Source organism: Tupaia chinensis, unplaced genomic scaffold (assembly GCF_000334495.1).
Source record: "Tupaia chinensis unplaced genomic scaffold, TupChi_1.0 Scaffold000627_1, whole genome shotgun sequence".
NCBI classification, from domain to species: domain Eukaryota; kingdom Metazoa; phylum Chordata; class Mammalia; order Scandentia; family Tupaiidae; genus Tupaia; species Tupaia belangeri.
In genome coordinates, this window is record NW_006160147.1 from 2,402,370 (window position 1) to 2,413,974 (window position 11,605).

The 11,605-nt window shown below is 55.5% G+C and overlaps 1 protein-coding gene across 1 annotated transcript in view; it reads right to left on the bottom strand.

The window, feature by feature from the left end:
- Nucleotides 1-3,200: 3,200 nt before the first annotated feature.
- The window catches only part of REN (renin), a 14,507-nt gene continuing 6,102 nt past the window's right edge, over nt 3,201-11,605 (bottom strand). The window contains exons 3-10 of the mRNA XM_006159195.3: nt 11,048-11,171; nt 9,068-9,186; nt 7,742-7,938; nt 5,867-5,875; nt 5,216-5,335; nt 4,712-4,851; nt 4,361-4,482; nt 3,201-3,551 (exon numbers count right to left, since the gene is read on the bottom strand). Of these exons, the coding sequence (XP_006159257.1) occupies nt 3,390-3,551; nt 4,361-4,482; nt 4,712-4,851; nt 5,216-5,335; nt 5,867-5,875; nt 7,742-7,938; nt 9,068-9,186; nt 11,048-11,171 (993 nt within the window). The 3' untranslated portion in view covers nt 3,201-3,389. The remainder of the gene's footprint in view (nt 3,552-4,360; nt 4,483-4,711; nt 4,852-5,215; nt 5,336-5,866; nt 5,876-7,741; nt 7,939-9,067; nt 9,187-11,047; nt 11,172-11,605) is intronic.

Sequence of the window (11,605 nt, forward strand, 5' to 3'; positions counted from 1 at the left end):
GCCTGCCACCGCCCGCAGCTGCTACCCGGCTACCTGGAGCGCGGGGCGGGGGTGACGCCCCCCCGGAGGCCCGTGACGCTAGGGGCGGGGCTTCCGCGGGGTCCGCCCCCGTCCTGGTCCCCCGGGGTCCTCCCAGGGCGAGCTCCGGGAATTCCAAGGGGCGAGGCTGGGGGTAGTGCTCTCTTAGTACCTTGGCGAGGGAAGGTCTCTTTCTACGCCCCCACCTCACCCTGGAATATGGAGATTCAGCTTCTCCCAGACCGTCAGCTTGTGCTCACCCCTGGTCTCTGCACCCTGCCCTTAGTGGCTGGAGCTCTGGAAAAGGCTCCACAGGTGTGTGGCTTCTGCTTTGTCTGTCTCCAGGGCTCTTCCCTGCAGGGATCCTCCCACCCGCGTACCCTCGCGCCAGTCCACCCACCCTCATACACAGTAGGTGGAGAGGCGACAATGAGGGATGGTGTTGAGGTAGGCGTGCCAGTGCAACAGACTGGACTGTCCCCTGGCAGGCCACTGAACACCCCGGAATGTTGGAGAGTTTGGAAACGTCCTGGGCCTGGACTTTGAGCAAGACTGAGTTTGGGTCACTGAATAATCCTTCAAGCCTCGCTCCCATGCTGAGGGTCAGAGTGGAGGCCCGCAGTCAGTGAGCAGGTGTCCTTGAGCCCAGGGCTGGGCCGGCTAGGGCTGTGGAGGTGGGCAGACCCTGTGCTTAAAGGCCCTGGCACAGCTAGAGAACCACAGCAGGATGGGGTGACGGCTGGGAAGTGGGAAGGAGAGAGGGCGAGGAGGGGTCCCAGGGCAGAGCTGCAGTGCAGAGGAAGAGACATGGAGAGAGGCCCGGCGAGCTTAGGGGAAGCCCCTCTGCTAGCCAGATTTCCCTCTTGTCCTTCTTTGTCACCTGAGCAGGACTGTGTTGGCTGCCAGCCCTTTCAGCCATAACGAGGCCTCAGTTGCCTACTGTCCGGTTCTACCTCAGGGACTTCACTAGGGAGGGACCTCCCCTCACTGCCCCCGCAGAGAACTGTTCCCTAGGTGTCCCTCGGCCTTTCAGGAACCTCTCGGCCACAAGGTCTTGTGATCACTACAGTCCAGAAGCAGGCCCGCCTGAGCAGAACAGTGGAGCGGACAGAAATGTCTGTACATTCAATGCAGCGGCCTCCGGCCACACATTACCTAGCACTTGAGATGTGGCCACCCTGATACTTTATCTAATTTTAATTGAAGAGTAAATAGCCACTTCTGGCTACTGTATTGCCCAGTGTAGATAAGGGGAGGGAGGACTTGCTTGCATAAGGTCACAGAGCCCCAGGATGGCAGAGCTGGAAGAGACACTGCCTCCAATGCTTCCTTTTTTTTTTTTTTTGAGAGATTTTTGCTATAGGACACATGTGGTCCCCAGGCAGAAAGCAAGAAATCACACACATGCCCCCCCGCAGGGGACATGGCCACACCACAATCCCTTCTCCTCCATACGCACCTGGCCTGAGTTTAAAGTCGCCAGGTCTGGGACTTGAACCACGGTTGACTGTGTGGGAGTCCAGTGATATAACTGCGATGCCTTCTGCTGGTCCCCCAAGGCTTCCTTTTGCAGTGAGAAACTAAAGCTATGCAGGGCAAGGGGACAGACAGTGCCAGCGGAGTCCAAGGCCCTGAAGCCCAGTTGCAGGTTTTCGGCTCTGCACGACACTGCAGGTGGCTCCCATGCGGGAATGCTGCCCCACAGCAGCCCTGGGGTCCCCCACTATCCAAGGAGTCTGTTGTTCTAGAGGTGCTGGGGGCCTGGCAGGACCACTCCGTGTTTCACTGCATTTGCCTCCCTCAGCTCAGGGGCTACCTGAGGCTACCCTTTCAGCCAAAAGAAGGGCGAGCAGCTACATTGAGAGGGGCAGTTCCAGGGGCTTTGGGCAGATACTGCCTCAGTCCTCAGGCTCACATACCTGCAGACAGCCCCAGTGCGAGAGTGGGAGAAGGGACTTCAGGAGGAGTCCTTGGCCCGCAAGCTGCAGTTTAGCAGGTGTGTGTGTATTTGCTGTGCCCACGGCCCCGTTAGGCTGCATGGAGCTCTGTACCTGACAGTGCCCAGTGCACGTGATGAGGTGGTAGCCCCTCGGACTTGGGTCAGACGGCTGGGCTCTTGTCTTGATTCTTCATTACCTTTTACTATTCACTGCATCTTTTTTTTTTTTCTTCTTTTTTCTTTCTTTTTTTTTTTTTTTCTGCTATAGGGCTCATGTACTTGCGGGGGTGGTTGGGGAGAGAGAGAAAGGGAAAAATCACCACCCGAGAGGGATGGCCACACCATAATCCCTTCTCTTCCATTCTCCTCTCAAGATTTGGGGCACACATGTACACATGCCCAGTGTGATTTTCAAGCCACCAGGTCCAGGACTCAAACCCAGCCGCTGGCCACACTGAATCCAGCCAGCCCAACCACCATGCCACCAGCTGGCCCTCTGCATTATTCTTCACCACTGTGTTCTTTTTTTTTTTTTTTTTGCTATAGGATGAGTGCACTTGCCAGAGAGACAAAGAGACAGAAAGCGAGAAATCACCCCCCAGGGGGGATGGCCACGCTGCAATCCCTTCTCCTCCATTCCCCTTTTGGGATCTTGGGCACACACCCACCCATGCCTGGTGTGAATTTATGCCACCGGGTCCAGGACTTGAACTGTGGTCGACTACACGGGAGTCCAGTGACATAGCCATTACGCTAACTGCTGGTCCCCCCACTGTATTCTTCACCAAGGATCGGGGCAGATGCTTTCACTGTCTGGGCCTTGGTTGCCCCATGTGTCATGCGGACATCCTGGTGACCGCTGCTGTTCTGGGTGGTTGGTAGTGGTGCTTGCTCTGCCTGTGTAGATGGCTGCATCGGTGTAGCGGGCCTGTAATGGCCAAGGCCGGCCAGCTTAGCAGCAGAGTCCGAGCCGGGTGCTTGTTTCTGACCCACAGCCTTCTGCCGCACTGTCAGCCTTGGCCCCCTGAAAGACCACAGGGTGCACAGGCGGGCTCTCTGCTAGCTTTTCATGAGGTTGTGTAAACGGCCCCTCCCGAGCCCTGCTGACAGCTGGTGGATGGCTTCTTCCCTGCATGCAGGGACCTGTGCATGGTTGTCAGTCTGTCACATTCCTGTCCACATCTGGTCACGCAGCTGCCCCTCCCTCAGTTCCAAACCCTGGTGAACCTAGATGCCATGGGTTGTTAACATGAAGTCTTTATTGTTTGTCTTCAAAGCAATGGAGGGCTGGTTCATGGGTGGGGTAGGTGTCCCGAAGGAGCTCTCCACCCAGTGTCCCCAGTCAGGGCACAAGTTCAGGCAGAGGGGACTCCCCGAGCACGTTCCAGCCCTGGGCTGGGGCTGAGGGCAGGGCTGCAAGGCAGCAGGGGCCTTAGCGGGCCAAGGCGAAGCCAATGCGATTGTTCCGCCGATCAAACTCCGTGTAGAACTTGCGGATGAAGCTGGCGCCCAGGACCCAGATAGGCCCAGTGGGCGGAGGGACGTCCAGGCCATGAAGGGCCAGGGTGCACAGCTCGTCGTTACTGTAGGGGTCCTGGAGGGAAGTGAGCGGGTTCCCCACTGCCCACGCACGACCGTTCTCCCTGCACCTCTCCTGACCCCCGCAGCATCTTGGGCAGCTCTTCCCCTCCTGCCCCTTCTCCACTGGCCTATCACTCCCTGGCCCTGTCACGGGCCATCTGGAGGCACCTCCGGTGCAGGTGCTGTGCTGGCTCCTAGGCAACAGGGCACCAGGCGCCAAATTCCCTTCACAGCCTGTAACTTCTGACCCTCGACAAAGGACCAGATTCTCTAAGCTTTTCGAGTATGAACAGGGAAAGACAACAGGAGCGGAGGAGCGGAGTGCTGGATAAACAGAAAGGGGCGGGCGCCATCTGCAGCCACATGTCAGAGTCCCCTGAGTGCCAGGTGCCCCTCCTTGAGGCTTTGATGTCACAGGCATGGCATGTGGCCCGGTTATGGGGGTTTTGAAAAGCTCTCCAGGTGGGGGCCACCAGGTGGCATAGTCTGGTGAAGGTCTGGACTCCCACATACACAGCTGTGGTTTGAGTCCCGGACCCAGTGGCTTGATGATCAGGATGTTGGAAATCCCGTAAGGAGAAAGGACTGTGGCGTGGCCATCCCCCCTGGGGGTGATTTCTCACTTTCCTTCTCTCTGTCTCTCTCTCCAGTGAGTATACACTCTATGGCAAAAACTTAAAAAAAGAAAAGAAAAGGAAAAAAGCTTTCCAGGTGACCCAGGTGGCCTATTTGCGACCACTGATCTAGCACGTAGTCTGCATTACATCTTGCTCTCCCAAGGGCCCTGCCCCTGCTCTCGCCCTGCCGCCCAGAGCCCCGCACCTGCAACACGTAGTCAGCACTGGTGAGCGTGTAGGCATGGCCTCCCAGGTGGAACGAGATGTCGGGGAGGGTGGGCACCTCATTACAGTTCACCACGTACTGAGGGAACAGTAAGGGAAGCTCTTTGAGCTCAGGCAACCTCCTAGGAAAAGGGGAGCTTGGCGCTTGTGGTCTGGTCCCCCCAAGAGGGCTAGCATAATGCCATCCTTCCATGGGGGCCAGCCGCACATGTGGAGCATGTGAGAGGTGAGGCAGGAAGGCCTTGATTGGGCTCCACGGCTGCCTGGAGTGATTGTGGGGCCTGATCAGGTGCCCGTCTTCCCCCGCCCCCACGTCCCCCAGGTTGCTTACTTCCTCGGTGCCCAGCTCCCAAAGACCCCGCCATAAGCAGCCGCAGGGAGCTGGTGGGACCTGAGATGTAGGAGGTGCCAGTGTCCACCACTGCCATGCAGCCGTTCTCGCAGAGTAAGGTGGCCGACCTCACGGACACCCTGGGGGAGGCCACAGTCAGGCACAGACGTGCAGACGCAGACAGAGAGCTGAAAGCACACTGCCCGAGGGGCCTCTGGTGCACACCTTGTGAGCAAGGATGGGTTCAGGAGGCCATGCTGCAGGGCCAGGAAGCACTGGAGGAGGGGAGGTGCTGGCCCTCCCTCAGCACTTGGCTCTTCCCTGTTCTCCCTAGCTCCCCCTCCCTCCCCTGGGAGGAATGAGGGCTGTGCCTTTGAGCACTACTGTGTGGACAAACCATGTGGAGAAAAGGCAGGATGGTAACCCTGCCCCTGCCCCCGCCCCGCCCCCACCCCAGCCCCAGGGAGGTGCCCCCCAGCCCCAGGGAGGTGGAGGATGCCTCACCCTTTCATTTTGACCTGCCAGGAGCCAGTGCTGCTGACGCTCACATAGTGGAAATGTCCTTGGTAATACTGGGGGTCGCTGCCCCCCAGCACAATCTCACCCCCCAGCACATGGGAATTCCTAAAGGACAGATCAGAAGCTCTTGGAGACCAATAAGCTTCAGACCCAGTGACGCAAGAGACAAGGGACAGCTGGGCAAGCGTCCTGGGGGTTTCAGAAGGTTTTGGGAGATGGGAAGCTGGACAGATGACAAGGCCACTGGGAAGCACACAGGACATATCGCCCCTCCCCCCAGCCCAAGCGGAGGTTTTTCCAGGGTAACCAGGTGTGCCCAAAAAAAGCATCCCCAGGAAGGGAGCAGGTACAAGGACAGTGAGTGAATGCAAACCAGATGCAAATCCCACTCTCACTCCCACTCCCATCTCTTGGGCATGGATGGGTGCTGGGTGAGCAGGTGCAGGGAAGGGACTGGGGAGGCAGTTGAGGGAGGGTGGGGTGGGCCTGAGGACAGCAGGAGGGAGGGGCGGTGCTTCAGCCTCCAGCTCAGCCCCTTGCAGAGGTGAGTTTGGGGCAGTGGCCTGTGTGATTCCGGGTCAGGTGCTCTGGGAGTGCTGGAGGGTCAGGGCCATGTGGCGGGCCTCATCTCCTTACTCAGAGTTTCTGCAGAGAAAGAGACAGCAGAAAAGAAGCCTTGGTTTCAGGGAGCCTCACCAGCCCTGCTATTTGCCAGGGTGGGTATCATATACTCTCGCTCTACCTTTCAGACCATGGTGGCACCAACAGATAAAGTCACTTGCCTGAAGTCACCAGGCCACGAGTAGACAAGTGGGGGCCAGGGCCAGGGTTCCTGGTGCCTGGTCGGAAGCCGATTCCCCCTACCTCTCCTCCATAATACACAATGCCTCCTTGGGCTCAGTCCAGAGCGTGTGAGTGTGTGTGTGTGAAGGAGAAATGTAGTTTAGTTCTAGAGTGCATCACAGAATCATTTGTATGTGCACGTATGTGTGTGTGCACATGTTATTTTGTGCAAGTGTAAAGTCTGTGTTTTTACAAATTCAGTACATACAAAGGACCTTGAAAAGTTTGTGAAAATGGAATTAATGTACAAGTTTATCTTGGTGCAAAAAATGGAAATCCATGCGTAATGTTTCTTCATATACACTTTCCATGAGCTTTTTGAGGTCCCTGGGTAGGAGCAGGCCCTTCCCCAGCTATCCCCTCGTGTCAGGCTCTCTCTGGGTGTCCTCTCCTTCCCTTCCTGAACTAAAGGAGGTGGCAGGCCTTCTCACCACAGCCTGCCCTCTCCTGTTGGCTGGCCCTGTCCCCATCCATGGCTCCCTGGCCCCCAGGCCCCCATCTGTCTCCTCTTTCCCCACATTTTCAATCTCTTTTTTTCCTTTGGCTTCTCCCTTCCCCTCCAAGCATTGCTCAAGCACCTCTAGATTTAAACACACCCACCCTTTCTTCCCCTGCTTCTCTCTGGAGCTCACCCCACCCCCCAGGGCAGCCTACATTTTGTGACCTCTGCTTCCTGACACCCACAGTCACCTCTGCTGCTCACATCTGGTCTTGTCCCACTTCCTCTGAAACAGCTTTTCCCAAGACCACCCCTGGCTGCAGAGTCGCCCACTGGTATCTTTTCTCAATGCCTCCCTTTCTGTCACCAAACTGGACGCCTTTCCATTTCCACCCGAGATGCCTCTGGACTCTGCTCCCAACCCCCACTCTCTCTGTCAGGCCTGGTGTTCTTACCCTATGACCTCTGTCTCCACCTCCTACTGTCTTTCTAAACACAGCAGCTTAGAACAGATCAAAACCCCCTCAAGAGCTGACAACAGCTTCCCCAGGGCTGGCAGAACTAGAATGAGCTCAGCCTGGAATTGGAAAGCATCTTTGTGTTCAGTGCCTGGCTCCTGTACACTGTACTGTCCTGTGTTCCCTGCTGGTCTGTGAGCTCTACGAGTGCACAAAGGTAGGATTCTGTCCCGTCCACTGTATTTACCTCTGAATCCCGAGAGCCTCCCTCCCACAGGGGTTGGCCCATGCTGATTATCCAACCAAAGCGTGAGCAAATAAACAAATGAAGGCGCAAATGCATGAGGTGGGCTGCCTCTGTGAGGAAGGAGCCATCGCCTCCAGGGAGGGTCTCCAAGTCACAGTGATACCTTATTGCCCATCCTCAACCCTGCATCGCCTCTGGGTCCAGAGTGGTGCTGTCCATTAGAGTGTTCTGCCATGATGGAATGTTCTAGATCTGCACTATCCAAAATGATAGTCACTGTCCTCCATGGCTGCTGGGCACTCAAAGTGAGGTGGTATGACTAAGGAGCTGAATGCTTAATTTTATTGCATTTCAATTTATTTAAGTTTAACTGGTGGCTTCCATGTTGGCTAGTGTAGCTCTAGCTGTTGGCTCACTGCCACCCGGCCATGAGCATGCTCAGCTGCGGCTCAATTCTCCTCCCATTCTCCCAGCTCTGCCACCCCTTCCTTCCCCCGCTGGGCCCCGGGAGTCCCAGGCCTCACTTGCTGTAGTAGACAGAGAAGACGTCTTCTTTTAGCACTCTCTGGGAGAGGATGTGGTCGAAGACAGGCGTGACCCCTCCGACAGCCTGTGCAGGGAGGCCCATGCCCAGAACCCCGTCGAACTTGGCCAGCATGAAGGGAATCACAGGCAGCTCGGTAACCTCGCCAAACGTCTGCGTCACTGTGATTCCGCCCACCTGTAGGAGGGAGGGCCAGAGGACACCAAACCCACCTCTAGTGGTGTCTGAGCTTCCACAGTAGGGCCCTGGGGACACACATGGCCCAGGGAACAGCAGTTTGGGGTCAGGCTGTTCCATTGACCTCACACACGCACCCTCTCTCCCAACCCATTGGTGCATGGGCTTCAGAGTGAACTGGGGTTGATCAGGGACTGGAGCAGCAGAGGGCGAGGAGGTGGTCCTGTGGAGCAGCAGCAAGGGAGATGCCAAGAGCTCCACACCCGTCCCTACTCAGCTTTCAGGTGGGCAGACCCAGTCCTGCTCACCTCCCCGGTCAAGGGCTGAATTCTTTTTTTTTAAATAATTATTTTATTTATTTATTTATTTATTCATTCATTTTTTGCTTAATTTTACCAGAGAGAGACAGAGGGTGAGAGTGAGAGAGAAAGGAAGTGAGAAAGCAAGCCACCAGATTCACGACTCGAACCCTGGTCGGCCATGTGGGAGTGTCCAGCGCCCCAACCACCACACCACCTGCTGGTTCCAAGGGCTGAGTTCTTCACACAGCCAGGTAAGGGTTCATACTGACTCCTCTCCAGTTCCGTGGGGACCCTCCCCAAACTCTGACACAGCAGGGACTGGAGAAACTCCACAGTGGGGAAGGTCAGACACCCACCAGTGAAAAGAAAAACAGGCCCTGCCCCTGATGCCAAACTCTAACCCCAACCATGACTTTGAAGCCTATGCCAGACTCTAAAATTAACTCTGACCTTGATGTCTCAATACCCCCAATCCTGACCTTGGAGTTCAGTCTAGGGTCTGGTTAATAGCCCAGGCAGAGCTGGTGACCCCAGGCAGGTTACTTGGCTGGAGGAGCCTGTGGGGCTCGGGACAGCCCCCCATGCACACTAGATGTCAGTGTCTGCCCCATCACCACAGGGACCCACGGCCCAGGTGGTCCCCCATAGCCTCTGGTCCTTGTAGCTGCAGCCAGAACAGCAGGGGAGGGAGTCCTTCCACTCCCCAGGCTCCAAGGTGGGCTCGAGTGGACTTCCCCCTCTCCCTCCCCCAATGCAGGCCCTAGAAGACAGGAGAGGCCTGGGGGGTAGAAGGGCAAGGGTCAGGTGTCCAGGTCAGCCCAACTTACAGTCACCACATCCTGGCTTAGGAAGCCTCTGACCTTCCCCGATCCGTAGTGTATGGCGAATTCTGTCCCATTCTCCATGTAGCTGGAGGACTCTGAGGAGTCGTAGAGGCTGTGAATCTCTGGCCAAGAGACATGGGTTCTGGTCTGCCAAGAGGGCCCAGGGAGGCAGACCCAGGCAGAGTGCAATGGGGGTGAGGCTGGTGGCTGGAGGCTCAGCTTAGCAGGGATGGGGTGACCCTGTGGGGTGGGGCTTGGAAAATGTGTTTTATCAGTCAAGGACTGTGTTTCTTGGGCCCTTTTTATGCTCATATATATCTCTGAAAGTTCTGTCTCAAATGAAAGGTGGTTTATTTTTTCGAAGAATTATTTTTTATTTAACTTTATTTATTTGCTTATTTATTGATTTTAGTTTGACCAGAGAGGGACAGAGAGAGAGAGAGAGAGAGAAAGTAAGTTTCTTGGGCCCTTTTTATGCTCACATATATCTGAAAGTTCTGTCTCAAATGGAAGGTTTTTTTTTTTTTTTAAGAATTATTTTTTTCTCTTTTTAAAAAAATTGTTATTGTTTTATTTAGCTTTATTTATTAATTTGACCAGAGAGGAACAGAGAGAGAGAGAGAAAAAGCAAGAAAGCAAGCCACCAGGTCCGGGACAGGAACCACGGCCAGCCATGTGGGAGTCTAGCACCCTTAACCACCACACCACCTGCTGGCCCAAGAATTATGTTTTATTCAACTTTGTTTGTTTGTTTGTTTGTTTTAGTTTGACCAGAGAGGGACAGAGAGAGAGAGAGAGTGAGAGAGAGAAAGTGAGACAGCAAGCTGCAAGGTCTGGGACTCAAACCACAGTTGGCCATGTGGGGGTCCCGTGCCCTTAACCATCGCGTGGTTTTTGTTTGTTTGTTTGCTAATAGGGTGCATGTGCTTGCCAGAGAGAAATGAAGAGAGGCAGAGAAAGAGAGCAGAGAGGGAGGGGAAGTGAGAAACCACTGCCCCGGGGTGATGGCCATGCCACACTCCCCTCTCCTCCATTCTCTCAGGATCTGAGGCATGCACACACACGTCCGTCCACTGGGTCTAGGACTCAAACCACTCGGTTTATGATACCAGAGCAGATTCCGGGCACAGAGTGAGCATTCGGTGCAAGGCTGTTTACAGGGCCAGCTCCTTGGCCTAGTGGTTAAGGGAGCCAGATCCCACATGGCTGACCACATGGTTTGAATCCCAGACTTGGCTGCTTGAAATGCATGCAGGGCGCATGTGCATGTGAGCCCCAGGTACCGAAGTGGCGGAGAAATAGGGGAGAAAAGCTCACGGCATGAGCAGGGCCCACCGGGGAGCTTTCTCCCTCCCTCTCCGCCTTTCTGGTGAGCACACGTGCTTTCTGGAAAATTAAAAGAAAAAGAAGAAGAATGGTCATTGACTAAGGCTGGGGATGATTTTGAGAGTTCAGTCCCATCTCAATGTCAGGAAGACTAGGAAACGCCTCATGGGAGGCCGGGGGCTCCTAGGGCTTGCTTTCTTTTTTTTCTTTCTTTCTCTCTTTCTTTCTTTTTTTTTTTTTTTCCTTTTAAGGATTTTGACATAGGGTACATGCACTCTTTGGAGAGAGACAGAGAGAGAGAAAGAGAGAAACCACCCCCATAGGGGGTAGCCATGCCACAATCCCTTCTCCTAGGAGCCCACATGCACGTGTGCCCAGCGTGATGTTTAGGTCCAGGATTTGAACTGTGTTCAGCCATGTGGGAATCCAGCGCCCTAACCACAATGCCACCTGCTGTTTCCAGCCTTGCTTTTCTATTCTGTAGCCATGTCAGGAGAACAGGAAACATTCCAGGGTTGGTGGGCACAGAGGCAGAGAGGCAGAGAAGCAGCAGCCCAGTCAGTAGCAGAGGGATCTAGCTGAGTGTGGGCAGACGGCCCAAGCAGGGCAGGTCAAGGCAGGGCATTTGGGGACAGGTGCCACGGATCCTGGTCTCACCACAGGCGGTATAGAGAGGGCTGCACTTGGTGGAGGGCACCCAGAGGTTGGCTGAACCCGTGTCAAAGACGACTTTGAAGGTCTGGGCTGGCGTGCCGATGCCAATCTCACCATAGTACTGGGTCTGTGGGGTAAGAAGGAAGAAGTGGATGGAGGGGCTCAGGGAACCTTGCTCTGGGGGTCTTGCCTGGCCCCACCTTGGCTCTGGGAGTGAGATTGGGCAGGTCGCCTGGGTTTCGTTTTTCCTGCAGGGCACTGTCCTATGCCCTCCCAGGATGTGCACGACTCCGTGAGACAAGATGGCAGAACAGAAACCCTGAACGTGAAGCAGAATGCCCGGCTCTTGAGAGAGCAGTCAGGCCAGGGAGGTCACAGAAACCCCAGCCGAGGTCACACGCCCCTTCCCACCACCAGTGACCCCTGGCTTGAGGCCTAGCTGAGTTCCAACCTAATCCTGCCTCTGGCTCTGAGGTGCTTCTTGCCCTCTGAGCACCCGGCTTTCCAGCTACAACATGGGAATGCTGTAGGGCACTTACCCGCTCCTGGGGTGGAAAGAGT